The 14,391-nt window shown below is 38.3% G+C and overlaps 1 protein-coding gene across 1 annotated transcript in view; it reads right to left on the bottom strand.

The window, feature by feature from the left end:
* The window catches only part of RYR3 (ryanodine receptor 3), a 570,927-nt gene that overhangs the window by 242,660 nt on the left and 313,876 nt on the right, over positions 1 to 14,391 (bottom strand). Inside the window, exons 36-38 of the mRNA XM_044660040.1 lie at positions 5,464 to 5,737; positions 3,506 to 3,620; positions 982 to 1,111 (exon numbers count right to left, since the gene is read on the bottom strand). Of these exons, the coding sequence (XP_044515975.1) occupies positions 982 to 1,111; positions 3,506 to 3,620; positions 5,464 to 5,737 (519 nt within the window). The remainder of the gene's footprint in view (positions 1 to 981; positions 1,112 to 3,505; positions 3,621 to 5,463; positions 5,738 to 14,391) is intronic.

Genomic DNA, 14,391 nt, shown 5'->3' with positions numbered 1-14,391 from the left:
GGGGTTTCTACACTTCCAGACTGTGGGCAAACCACAGGATCAGGGGAGGGACTTATCTATATTGAACTGAGAGCTAAACAAGGCAGGGCCCAGAGAATAGTAGGCCTGAAGTGGGTATCCTCACAGCAGAGTCCTGACACACTCCAGTGATGTTGTAGCTCCTCCAGGACCACTAGCTGTACTTCTTCAGATGGGTAGATTCTGGGAGCTAACCCAGCCCAAGTTAACTTGCAACTCAGGTTGGGATTAATAGTCTCTACCAAAAATCTCCCACAAGTAGATGTCAGTCTTCCTTCAGGATCCCAGGGAATCAGGGTACAAATTCCACTTCCTCTGAGGTCTCCCAGGGTCAGGTACAACTTGTTCCAACCACCATGGAGTCCGTGTCAGAGAAAGCAAGGCTCACTTTCTGCTTCCCCATTCCATTTAGAATTCTCCAGCCCTGCTTGCTAGGTTTCCTAAATAATAATTTGTAAGTAATCTCCCTCACAACAACATATGAAAAATAGTGATATCTCATCATCATTAGGAAGTAAAGCATGTACTTTAAAATACTGCTTTCTACTAGAGGTGATGGATTTTCCAATATAGTTCATGGCTCTGGGACAGAGAAAAAGCTATCTTGCCAAAAGACTGAACTCTTCATACTGTCATTATATTAGCATACTTTATACAATAGAGGAGGCCATTCCATATGGCATAGATTATGCTGGCCCAACTATGCAACACACAAGACATGTGTCATTGGTCTCAAGGGAAGATGGGTTGAAAGAGAAAGAATGGATAAATGCAAATTAACCAGTATACAATTCAAGAAAAAAACAAAACAGTATATAGCATTAGTAATATCATCTTTGAATAGGAAGGAGTGACTGCATATATGATTCTTTTAGGTCATGAATAGTCTCTCCTTTAAAAATATAAAACATATTGCTACTTTATTGCTTCTACTTCAAGAACTGATGGTCTAACATTACATACCTAGGCCAACACTGCTATTTTCAAGTAGGTAGCTTAGATGCTCAAACATGGCTTTTTGATTTTGTCTGCTGATTCGACAAAAATAGCAAAGGAATCGGCAACAACTAGCAACCATCTTTGGAAAAGCAATCTGAGGGAAACACGAAAGAAAGGAATTAATCAGTGTCTGTTACAGGTTGTCACCAAATCTGCTCATAAAACACTTGTCATAAATAATCTAAGAAATAGATCTTACAAGAATATAGTAGCTCAGAGATGAATCCCTATCCCCTCATCACTTCCCTTTGGTTTACAACCATCACAGGGAGAATTAGGGAAGTTATTTATCTAGGTAAAGGCTATTAGAGCTGAGAGCTAAATGTAGTTTCAAAAGCATCTTTTCTCCAAAGGAAATCCAAACCAAACTTTTTTTCAAGTCCAGCTGCCCTGTTATTCCCCAGAGATGATGTGATATGTAGAGTTATAGTATTTTTCCTTAGTTGGGAATAAAATATGAATGTATTCTAAAGGAAATTTCAGGGAAAATAGGAGAAGAGGTTGGTAGAAAAAAGTACTTGTTACCATATGCAAGAACATAAGACATCAGAGAGCAAAGGTTGTGAATATTATCAAGTTGATCACCAAGTACTATGTTTTTTATTGATTCTTAAGACCTTTTCAATCATTTCAGTCAATAATGAAAGATATCTTTCTGTTCAGTAATTATGGTACTTAGAATCTATAAAGTACAATTCAGGAATTGACAATAAATGATCTTATAGTCTTTGCTTTTGCTTCATGTATGTTAATATATTTCAAAGGGATCAACTTGAACACTTAAACTTTTGTATATCATAGCTTGTATTGTTGTAACCAGGAGCTTTTGTAAAAAGTAGGTACTCAGTAAATGTTTGTTTATAATATGTGGGTTTCAAGTCTGGGTTCCCTTAACTAGATCTTCTCGAAGGGTCTTAGGAAGACAAGAATGTTTGACTAGGTTTTTATTTCCCCTTTTTTAATTAAGGATGAAGTACTTCAAAAATGAAAAAGTTACTAACACCAAAAGACACTAAGACATAGAAACAAATGACTCCAGAGACCATTAAGACACTTTCTAAGAGGATTACTAGAGAAATCAGAATTCTGAGAGATGAAACAAGACCAGCTTAGATAGAGTTCAAAGCTTAACTCTTGCTTGTTTTTTAAATTCCTCATTCATTAGTTGTTTCACATAGGATATAACCATAGAAGACTAACACCTCTGAATACTGGTCTTCGAAATTTTATGGTTTATTATGTAGGGGCTGTCTGACCCTTCTGAGAATCCAGGCTGAGCAGTATTGCATTACACTAAATACTCATGTCCTTCTACAAAAGAGAAAGAGATTTCCTTGCTAATAGATGCTGGGTCACAGAGTCTCATTTCATTTGACATGTTAGACAAATAGGAAATGTACATAATCCAGGGGGAATGAGACCTCCTGGGATCATCAATATATCTTTCTGAACAGCCAAGAACTACTTAAGTAGGAGGACTTAAAGGTTGAGAGGAAGCAGCCTATAGGGGAAGAGAATCAACCATTAGCAAGCCAATGTAACACAGTGGTGTGGTTAAGGTAATTCTTTGAGCTTTTATAGTATTGTTGATCATAGATTCTTTAGATCTTTCAATGTCTCCACCAGTGTTTTTAATATGGTACACATTTAACAAGTTTTTGTTGGGATGGAACTATATATATATGTATATATATATATATATATACACATATATATGAATATACTAATATATATTATAAATACTAGCTAGTCCAGTTCTGTATGATAATACCATGCCCTCTGCTTTAGCCAGGCATTATTCAGGTCTCTACCTGCTCCTGTCTCACCCAATTCATATAAAGTTAGAATAACTGAGACAATGGCTGAAAGACTGTCACTGCCACCACTGTCACAGTCACTGACCACACTAAAGAAAATATGGCAATTGAACTGGGGATAACATAAAGAGGTTAGCAGCATCCAAGTACAATAATTTTGAGACATAGAGGTTTCTCTTACCTACTCTGAGCCTAACTAGCAGGAACATATAAAAATAGAGAGAAGTAAAGAAAAGTAGAGTAGAACTTCCTCTTGTTAGCAGCTATGGACAATGCTGGTCCTTTCCATGATAGAAATGATCCTTTTTTAAACTGGTGATTCTTTTTTCTGATTGAATAGTACAGCTTTGGGAACCTGTTTATTTCTGGGTATTTTCCCTATTTGTGTATCTAGGTTTATTTGTGTTGTGTGTGTCCTTAGGGAATCTTAGAATACTAGGCAGGACATACTATAAGTTGCATATAAATAACATGGAAGGGTTTTATAGTGATTAATCTGTACCATATTAGTAGTAGTTGAGTTCTTGACATCACCTTTGAGACTTTCCTTATTCTCTCGGGCTGCCTTTGTTAGAGCTTGGAGAATCTGGCATTGTATTCTTTCTGGGGACATTGTTTCAGGGTTCTCTATCATGAGGAACATGATCACAAAACTCTCCTTGTAACAATACCTGAGATTTTTCTCCTCCAAGAACATTCACCATCACCTCCATAACAGTCTCATGCATGCCCAGGACTCTCATGAGGTTGGGATGCTGGTAAAAAACTTTGTTATTCATTATATCCCTAGGGTAAAGAGTAAAAAAGAGATTTACTTGCTTGTTTTGACATCAATACTATTGTTTTACACCATACCAGGCATCTGCATGCACTGAAAGGCCAATGTTACAAAAGGCTGTAAACCATTTCATCTTCCTGAGCTACCTGGGATAGTGAAAAAATTAATTTTATTTTATCAATGAAACTGAGGATCACTAACATAATTTGCCAAAGGTCACATAATTAGTTTGCATTGGAATCTGAACCCACTGATTCCAAGTTCAGCATTCTTTCCATCATATCATACTGCCTCTTTAGCAAAATTTGGCATCAAAATTCACAAAAAAAGAGGCACGAGTGAGTAGTAGCCCTTTAACCTTCAGATTGTTCATGGGCCAATACTAGATTGCTTGTTTCCCTTCCCTCCTACCTACTTTTTTTTTAAACCAGAATGGTGATGACGACAATGGTGCTTCTGGATTTGATCCCGTCTCCTAGTCATTCCCTACACACCCAAAATTTTCCCTGACATCTATTTCCACATCATGATTGGCTGAGATTTTAGGAGACACGTTTCACCCTACCAAGGATCATCTAAGACCCTCCTGTAGACCTTGGTTTGGGTTGCAAGCTGCACCTGGGGTCTTAGTACAATGAGCAAAGGCTTGGTCTATATTCTGAATCTGGTTCTTCCACTAACTAGATTGTGGGAAAATAATTTCATCTCTTATGACTTTCTTTTCTTCATTTGTAAAACAAGGACATGAGATCATTTTAAAAGTCTTTTCCATCACTAATATTTTATGAATCTTTATTAAATGCAGAGGCAGTTAATACTTGCTGTTGCTGGTGGAAGTGCTCTTGAAACTGATCTTGATGATTCTATAGGGTATTTTTGGAAAAACAGCATTATCTTAACTGACAAAGTATCCAAATGAGCCAGTTTCTCAAAAGATTTCTTACAAAGTAAAAAAATGTAGATACTAAAATCTTACTCCTCACTTTCTGATTTGGAGTATTTCTCTATCAGAAAAATACTGCCAGTATCTTTCAATGGCTATTTTTATTGAAGTCAAATTTAATAATATGAATAGTTAGTATATATTAACTCTTTTGATCCTTGAGGTGATGCTCCTATTACCATATTTGACAGGTGAGGAAATGAAGGCAAAGTGAGGTTAAGTGACTTGCTCAGGGCAATACAGCTAATGTCTGACACAGGATTGGAAGTCAGTTGCTTTTTTTTTTTTTTTAGATTAAAAAAATTTTTTTTAAACCCTTAACTTCTGTGTATTGGCTCATAGGTGGAAGAGTGGTAAGGGTTGGCCATGGGAGTCAAGTGACTTGCCCAGGGTCACATATCTGGGAAGTGTCTGAGGCTGGATTTGAACCTAGGACCTCCCGTCTCTAGGCCTGACTCTTAATCCACTGAGCTACCCAGCTGCCCCCCTCAGTTGCTTTTTGATATCACATTCAACACCACTGCATCATCTGTCCTCTGTTAGCTTTACTATGAGCTTTCATTGGGTTTCTTTTACCACATACCCACACAAGAAGGTAAGGCCCTTCCATAGTCTACTCTCTGGGTTTCTTTACTTGAGTTGCCACATATTCATTTATGTTGCATGTACTCATTACAAGCAAGGATAAAATATGAATAAACTAACAATCCCTTTCAGTGATCTCAAAGAAGAATATCCTGATATGCCATCTGCAGATGGAATATCCTGAATAGGACTTGAGTAAATCCTTTTATATCCATTTATAACACCCCTGAATAGGAACTAAATCAAGGCTTCTATAGCCAATTAACACTTTTTTTCCTCCAACATATTCTTTAGGAATATCAAAATGTTTAGCAATTACCTACCCTAGTCCATTAATCATAAGCAACTCTTCTTCCTTCCCCATTCTTACACTGAGGAGGGAGCGAATCTGGCCCAAGGCAGCTAGTAGGTTAATAGTATCTTCTACAGAAGCATGGCTAATTGTATAAGTCTTCCTCATGGCTTGTAGAAGCTCTCCAATACTGTCATATTGGCGACGGAGAAGATTGAACATTATCCGAACAAGCTCTGGATTCTGGATTTGGTCTTCTTGAGCCCAACACACCATAGTCTGAGAAATAAGTTCCTTCAGAGTTGCTGAAAAAAGTAACAAGAATTGACACAGTGATTTTTGCAATTCCAGAATAATCTTGTTATCTGCTTCTTTCAGACTGAACCACAAATACATCATTGGTTAGCTATGGTCTTTTACAAGCTCCATTTTACAAGTAAAATCACTGAGGCAGAGAAAGCTAGAGACCTAAAGATACAGTTAAGCCCCAAGGAGATTAATAATCCCTAATAAAATTATTAAATAAGGTTGTTTCTCATTAATCATCAAAAAATATATTAAACATCTACTATGTGCCAGGCATCATGCTAGGAATATAGAATATAAAGACAAAGATAAAACATTCTTTACCTTCAAGTAATTTAGATTGAATAAACATATGAGTGTGTATATATATGTGTGTGTGTGTGTGTGTGTATATATAATGTGAAAAATGATTGACTGATCCATGATCTATCCATAGTTTATGATTTATTCCTAATTCATTTCCAATCGGTATTATTCAGCTAAGTGTGATTACATAAGTGATTGTTAGATATTCTCACATTCATATGTTGGTGGTCAAATTTAATATTCATCCATATAATAATAATAAAGATATTCATCCATATTATACTCACATGAGGTTAAAGGTTAAACTTTCTTATATCAGACTTTTTCAGGATAAAAGAAGCAGGTTAAAGACTGTATACTGAGTCATGAGTACACTTGTGGTTAGCCACAAAAATGTCTTAGTTAGAGAAACTCCACTCATGTGGCTTGAGAAGTAAATACCAACCTGAGGAAAAGGATCATCTAGACCTCTGGACTTCTGTACTATGATATTATTCCCTCACCCAACTTGGGGACATAAGCCTTCCATTGAGTATTTTATAATCCCTTAAGTCAGTGATGATTGTATATCCTGTCTATCTTATGAATGGAGATAAACCCATCTTAAAACTTCCCCAAACTATTTTAGGAGGCCCTTGAACCTTTGCCATTTTCTTTGATTGCCCAACAAAAAGTTTTACAATTTCTTGAATGAAATTTAGTCCAAAGTTCTCTAGTTCATTTCTGACTGCTCTTTGAGGTCTCTCTGTTCTGTCAATTAGATGTGTGTATATGCATATAGATGTGTACATATATATATATATACATATATATATTTCTTTTCCTTTTTGATATCAGGAGTTATTTGTCTATAATGTATCTATCCATCTGGGAGTTATTTATGCAAAGATGATAAATGAACTAATGGGAACTGATAAGGTCATGAAGAGAGAGTATAGAAGGATTAGAGAAGAGTGTTCAGGATAAAGTCTTGGGGCACATCCATTGTTTGGGGGAATGGCATGGATGATAATCCATAAAAGAAGTCAGACAGGCAGGAGAAGAATAGAAAAAAGAAAAATACCATGAAATCTCAGGTAGGAGAGATAATTTAGGAAGAAAAGGTAGTCAAAATGATCAAATCTGCAAAGAGATGGATAAGAAGGACGAGAAATGAGAAAAAGCCACTGAACTGAGCAATTAAAAGGTAACTTTGTAGAGTTTCAATTAAGTGATGAAGTTAGAAGCTATATTTCAAGGGGTTAAAGATTATAATGAAAGGAAGAAGAGATAAGGAACATAGACATTTTTTTTCTAGGACTGTAGCTTTGAAAAGGAGGAGAGCTATAGACTGAAAGATTGAAGAGGTAGTAAGAGCAAGTGAGAGTTTTTTAAGAAGATATCTGGATAGGTTTGTATTTATCAGGGAAGGAATGTACAGTTAGAGAAGGGAAGTTAAGACAGAAGTAAGAAGAAGTAGAGGAGAAAAGGAGAAAATTATTGCCAGGGATGGAAGGAGATGAAATAGAAAGGCTGGTCTGGGTGGGGAGGAAGTCTAATCTCTTATAAAGAGGAGCCCAAGTGAGGAGAGAATGGAAGGATGACTAGTAACATTCTGAGGTAGAAAGAAACAGAAGGAGTTGAGGGCAAATTACTTTTATTATCTCATTAAAGTATGAAACAAGGTCCTCAGCTAAGAGTCAAGAGAATGACTGGTCAAAGGCAAAAAAAAAAAATGCTAGGATACTTGCTATTGGAAGTATAACTGAAAATCAACTAGTGCAAGAGTGAAAAGATATCTTTGCAGGAGTGAGGTTCCAGTTGAGATCAGAAAACAAATGTGTTGTGTCCCACTGCATAGGTTTAATCACATTTATTTAAATAAACTTTAATACACTGTGTTTTTATGGCTAGGTGAATGCTTAGGGACACATATTTTTAAATGATCTAATTTGATTTTCCATGACTGTGTTTTTGTGAATGAGTAAGTTTTAATGAATATTTCATGATACTGTGAAATTTCATAGCTAGGAGCAATGTAAGGTTTAAGTTCTAGAAAAATGGATAAGAATAACTACAGATGGACAAGAATAACTTCCTAAAGCAGTGCAAAAGGGAAATGGGCTACCTCAGGTGGTAATGTATTTCTCATCTCTGGAGGTTTTAAAGGCAGAATCTAGATGACCACCTGTGGGGAATACCATAGAGAAAATTCTTTCTTAGGTCAGTATTGGAAAAAATATTGGAAACCCTTTTCAACTCTTAAGTCCCATGATCCTATTAATATTACAGCTGCTATGTTAAACCAGAGACAATGTTAAGTCACTCAGCTGTGGACTCCCTGGGATCAAATTCCTTAGCTCCAGACATTTTTTTTTTTGCTGCCTTGCTCAAACCACCCTCTTGATATGTCTTGTTCTGAGAGTTGTAATCAAATCAACATTGATGTCACTTCTGGAAATGATGTGTCAGTGTATTAACCACCAATTTCCATCATCATCTGATGACTTCTGTAATGCAGAGATGCATTCAAGACTTTTACCCTTGCAAAACCTAACTGTAGGACTTCTGGCAGTTGACCAGCCTTAGAACTCTGACAAAGTTCAGTTGGTCCCAGAAGCTTGTGGAGAGCAGAGGGGTGAACTGGGCTCTGCCTTCAGCTGAAACGTTACCTTGAATCTGTGCTTTTGTTTTTGGATTTTTGGAGCTTAGCTAACTTCTCTGGACCTTCCCTATTCCATTCTCCTATTACCTTCCTGATTTTCCCGTGGGCTTTGGGAGAAGGGTGGATTTTTGGGTTGTAGCAATTAGACTTTGAAGATTTAGTTCCCCATAGACAAGTAGGGCTTACCCTTGAAACAAACTATCCCATGCTTCATTGTTTTAGTACTCCCTAACCTCAAGGGCAGCCAAACTTCCCTGGCTGAGAGAGCCAGCTCTCTCTCAGTCCAAGCTATTCCTGTGACCCTCCCCCACCTTGAGCTTCTCCCTAGCTGCTGTTAGGGAAACCCTGAACTCCTCTCTCCTTGATAATCAACCCTGAAACTTTAATAAACCGCATTGATACCTATTCAAACCCTTTGCTAAATCATTGGCTCAACAATAAGTGAGAGTTGAAAGGGGGGGAAGGAATTATTCTCTTTACTTTCCTGAGAGAAGCTGGAGGCATCCATCTTGGGAGGAAGTAGTTGTCTCTATACTTCCTCCTGGAAACCCTTCAGTTTCACTGACAGGGAGGAGCCTCAGGACTCCTTCTTGGTGGACTTGAGAAACTGACTAGAAAGCCTTCTAGTCAGATTCAAACCACTTTTGACTGACCCTAACCTTTGTGTCTGCAGAAATACCATTTTCCCTGGAAGAGTCCAGCCTTCCTTCCCCAGCAACCTCTGTCTCTAGTCTGAGGTTCTCCCTGTTGCAGCTGTCTCCCCTAATTACCTCATCATCTCCCTTACCGTTTATTATACTACCTTGTCCTCTATTTCTCTAAACTCAGCCATCCCCTTACATCTCTCCTTATGCCCTCAAATCACTATTGCACCCTCCTTTCCCACCAAAGGACCAAAACCCCCTATTTATCCTTTCTTTATTTACCATTTTTGTTACACTTCTTAGACCAAAACACCTTCCCTGGACATCATTTTCCTATATGTATTGCCTTTTTCATTAAACTTCTTAAATCCTACAGTGTTTAGCACAATGCTTGGCACAGGTTAAATGATTAACAGATACTTATTCATTAACTAATTAATTCACTCACTCTAGGATTATTAAGTTTGAAAACTTTTTTTTTTATTTGAAGAAAATTTAATAGAGGAAAGGCTATCACTTTTCTAATACACATGAATAATCAGTGTTATATGGGTATATGAAGATCTCAGAGAAATGATAATATAGATGGAGGAGGGATTTTATGCCCAGGCCTAAGCTGGTTGTAGTTGCTGAGGGAGAAAGCACACTCTCCTTTGACAGGCCTCTATGCAGTTGTTGGTATAATCTATGCCTCTTCTCCCTGACAGGCTTGGTTGAATAAGCTTGTCAGCTACCCTTTCTAACAGTGTGCCCAGGCAGGGAACCTGTGAGAGGTTGTGTGGATAGTTAACCTCATTAGCTCACAACCTGAAGTTGGAATAGTTGTTAATGAGGGCTATTGATTAGCTATTGGATAATGGTATAATCTGATTGTGTATTGATCTCCCTTCCCAAGGGCTTTGGTATAATTAACACTCAGGAAAGATACTTGATGGTAAACACTATTTAAATCTGTCAATGGGGTTAGGAAACAAGGGAATGGGATTGTGGCCTTGGGAACCCTAGTGCTAATTATTTAGGCTAATAATCTAGGTTATTGATCAAGGTCTGGAGATTGCTAGGTTTAGTAGAAACTGGAGGTTCTTCACCCTCTCACTAACTCTGACCTGATTTGGCCACAGCCAAGCCAGAGATTAGGGAAGGCTATTTGATGATCTTGATTGATGATATTAGTAAACTCTCTCAGCTCTATTAACAAGGATGGTGATTGCTCTCTAGCTCTCTCAGTAGGATAACAAGTCACAGGTTTCAGGCCTACCCTCCACCCTTCACCTCCCACCTTCCCAAGTCCCAGCTCCAATCTGAGCTCCTTTGTCTTGTCACTTGGGGGTATTTATAGGGCTGGGGCCAACTGCTTTTTGCCCTTGGCTCACGGCACCTGGGGACATTCTGAGGTTCTCAATTGCCCGTCCTTTCATTCAAAGTGGCATCCATCTTGTCCCAGATAATCATTTCAACATCAGGGGAAATTTTGGTTCCTGAGGGATATCTGATGTAAATACAGCTAGTAAATGCCTATAAACCATCAAATAACTTCTCTAGCAGCCAGTCACAGTCCCTGAACATCCACTAATAGGACAATTCTTTCAGATTACTCTAGGAGTCTCCAGTAAAATGCTAATATTCCAGATAACTAAACAATGATCAGCCTTGACCAGCTTAATATACAAATTAATTTATGAGATTAGTTCCCATCACTGCTAACTAAGCACTAAAAAGAATGAGTAATGAGCAGTTAAGTTTTGATTAGAGCACTATGGTCAGATGATACAGTTCTGTTATAAGAGAAGGATGAGTACGCTGGCCCCTTGGAGTGTTGGCAGAAAAGGAAGGGAAAGAGAAGGAAGTTATAAAGCAGTGATTCCCAAAGTGGGCGCTACTGCCCCGGGGGGTGATGCAGCAATCCAGGGAGGCAGTGATGGCCACAGGTGTATTTATCTTTCCTATTAATTGCTATTAAAATTAAAAAAAATTAATTTCTAGGGGTCTAAGTAACATTTTTTCTAGAAAGGGGGCAGTAAGCCAAAAAAGTTTGAGAACCACTGTTATAAAGGGAAATGGAACCTCAAAACATTTTCATTATTCTGTCTAAATATTTCCATGAAGAAGAGGCTAAGATTCCTAATTTAAATTTAGGGCATCAGGAGACACAGTTATTATGTCTTCATGAAAGTCATACAGTGAATAGTGACAAACCTAGGAATGAATACAGAGCTATGGTATTTGTTTTTTTTTTTTAAACCCTTAACTTCTGTGTATTGGCTCATAGGTGGAAGAGTGGTAAGGGTGAGCAATGGGGGTCAAGTGACTTGCCCAGGGTCACACAACTGGGAAATGTCTGAGGCCGGATTTGAACCTAGGACCTCCTGTCCCTAGGCCTGACTCTCAATCAACTGAGCTACCCAGCTGCCCCAGATCTATGGTATTTGTATGGTGTGCTCTATCAAATAGCCTAGTTTTCCACCTACATATCACTATATGTGGCAGATGTCTGCTCTAGATATAATCTTGGCTCATCACAAGAACACAAAAATAGAACTTTGCTACTAGAGCTATGAAAGACATTTAGATGCAAAAGGATTAATACAGTAAGTGTTTTAGGGTTCAAATTAAGGATAAGAGATGATAAATGTAATGCAAGGTGGCTAACAGAAACTTTTTGCTGTAATTTATAACGGTAACAAAAAGTCAGTTAAAGATCTTAGAATCTTCAGAAAGTCAGTTGGAACTTGAAACTATAAATAGAGGTGAAGTTCCAACTGACGGGTCTTTTGCCTTCTGGTTTTCGCTGTGGCTGGAGGCTTTTGCTTTGGCTTAACCTGTTGGCTTTGGCCTAACTGCTTCAGCCTTGGCCTGTGCTTATTTTGTCTTGGGGAAATTTGGACCTATCTCATTTCTCTGGATCTCTCCCTGGTCTCCCATCTCCATCCCTCCCCTTCCCCGAATTTCCTTTGGGTCCTGGTGGAAGGGAGGGCTTGGTGATTAGACATTGTAGGTTTAGTTTCTATAGGCAAGTAGAGTATGCTCAAATAAGTTACCCCTAGTTTTAGTGATTTAATAAGGACTTTATTTAAAAGGCAGTCAAATCGCCTAACTGGGAAAGCCGGACTCTCTCTGTCTAAACCTCTCCGCAGCCCATCCCCCACCATCACCCCTCTTCCTAGCAGCAGTTAGAAATCCTGAACCTCTTTCCCTCTGACTAACCTGAGATAAATAAATCCCCTTGTTACCTACTCAAAGCCTCTGGTGAATCATTGTATCGAAGATTGAGGCAAGGGCTAAAGAGGGAAAGACTCATTTTCTTTTATTTCTTGAAAGAATTGGGGCATCCATTTTGGCAGGAAGTACCTACCTCAAGACTTCCTCCAGCCATCAGTTTGACTGGCAGGGAGGGGCCCTCTTGACTCCTCCCTCAAGAGACTTTAGAAATTAACAAGAGAAACCCTCCAGACAAAACCTAAACATTTCTTACTGGCCCTAATTTCCTCCCTGCATTCTCTGTCTCAAGCCTCTGGGAATAAATCTGTTTGAGCTGCCCTCTCCTACATACCCCATTTCCTTTATCTCCTACATACCTTCCCTTACCTTCATTCTCCTCCAATCACCTTATAATCTCCCAATATACCTTTATCCTTCCTCACACCCAAATTGCCTCATTGACCCACTTACCTTATTTACTTTTTTATAACATTAATTGGTGAGCAAAGTTAGTGAACTACCTAAAATCTTCTGAAACAACCAAAATGAAGTTGGCTAGGATAAAATTCATCCTATCTAGCATCTTGATGATTTCTTGGTCCCTAATGCAGGGTATGGTGGATTTTTGGATTATAAGGGTCCCTAATTTCATGCAACCATTATTGAACATCTACAATTATTATAAATGGTGTGCTGCTTTATCCCAACAGCCATAGCCATAATCCTAACAATCTGGCAACTCCTTATGGTCTCAAAAAATGTTTTCTCTCACCTGTGGCAATGGTTTAACTCAATTACTTCATAAAAGAAAGATACTGATTCTGGGGAACTAGTAGATAACATCAGTCGACTATTCCAAGTATTGAAACAGATAAGGGAAGGAAAGGACCTGGACAAACACAATTCTCCAGCTAGAGATTGTGGAGTCCAAATACCTAGAATATAATACCACCAATGAAAAATCAAAGCCCAATAACAACCAAACATCCACAAATTCCATAGTCTCTCTTTTACCAATTGTAGATAGAACCATCGTGCAGCCTGGGGAAGGGGTGGTACACGTGAAAACATATAAAGCATTCACCCCAAGTGACATGGAAGTGCTAAAGAGATGCTTTCCCAAGTATTTTGAAAAATCTTTCAAAAGCATAAAAGAATTAAAGAGGGTGTTCACACTATTTAATCCCAGTTTCGATGATGTGGAATTTCTTTTAGGGGAATTTTACTCTTCCTCAGAAAAGGAAAAATTCCTAAATGAAACGAGGATAAACCCAAATTTAACAGCCTGGTCGCTAGTCCATCAAGATTTAGATTTTACCCAACATGCCAACTGTAGGTACCTGATTCAATGTAGAACTGATCTATTAGAAGCAATGAGAACCCATTCAAATAGGTCAAATTCATGGCAAAAATTTGAAAAATTAAGACAGGGAGAGGAGGAACATCCTAGCAGTTTCCCCAATAGAGTAATTGAGGCAGCAGAGACAATCCCGGGATTACGTGATACTCATGCCCAAGACACCATAGATCATATCCGTAGGCAGTTTGTAAAGGGAACATTAATCCCAATACAAAATTTCTTTAGGCAAAACTGTCCACAGTGGGAATCACTGCCACTGGAGGATGTAAGACAGCATGCTTCCTACATCCTTGATTCAAAGCAAAAGGAAGCAAGGATAGCAAGACAAACTGACTCAGACAAGGATGAAATCATAGCTGATTTGAGAAGGCAATTGAAACACATAAAGTAGCAAAAGTGCAACCAAGTTAAAGGGAAAACATTTAAAGAAAGGACTGACTTAATCACACTATCAGGTAAGCATTGGAATGAGTGGGAGGTGGGGATTGCTGAGTGTTAAGC

This window comes from Gracilinanus agilis, chromosome 2 (assembly GCF_016433145.1).
Source record: "Gracilinanus agilis isolate LMUSP501 chromosome 2, AgileGrace, whole genome shotgun sequence".
Lineage (NCBI taxonomy): Eukaryota > Metazoa > Chordata > Mammalia > Didelphimorphia > Didelphidae > Gracilinanus > Gracilinanus agilis.
Note: the sequence above shows the minus strand (reverse complement) of the source record. Positions and strands in the feature narration are given on the sequence as shown.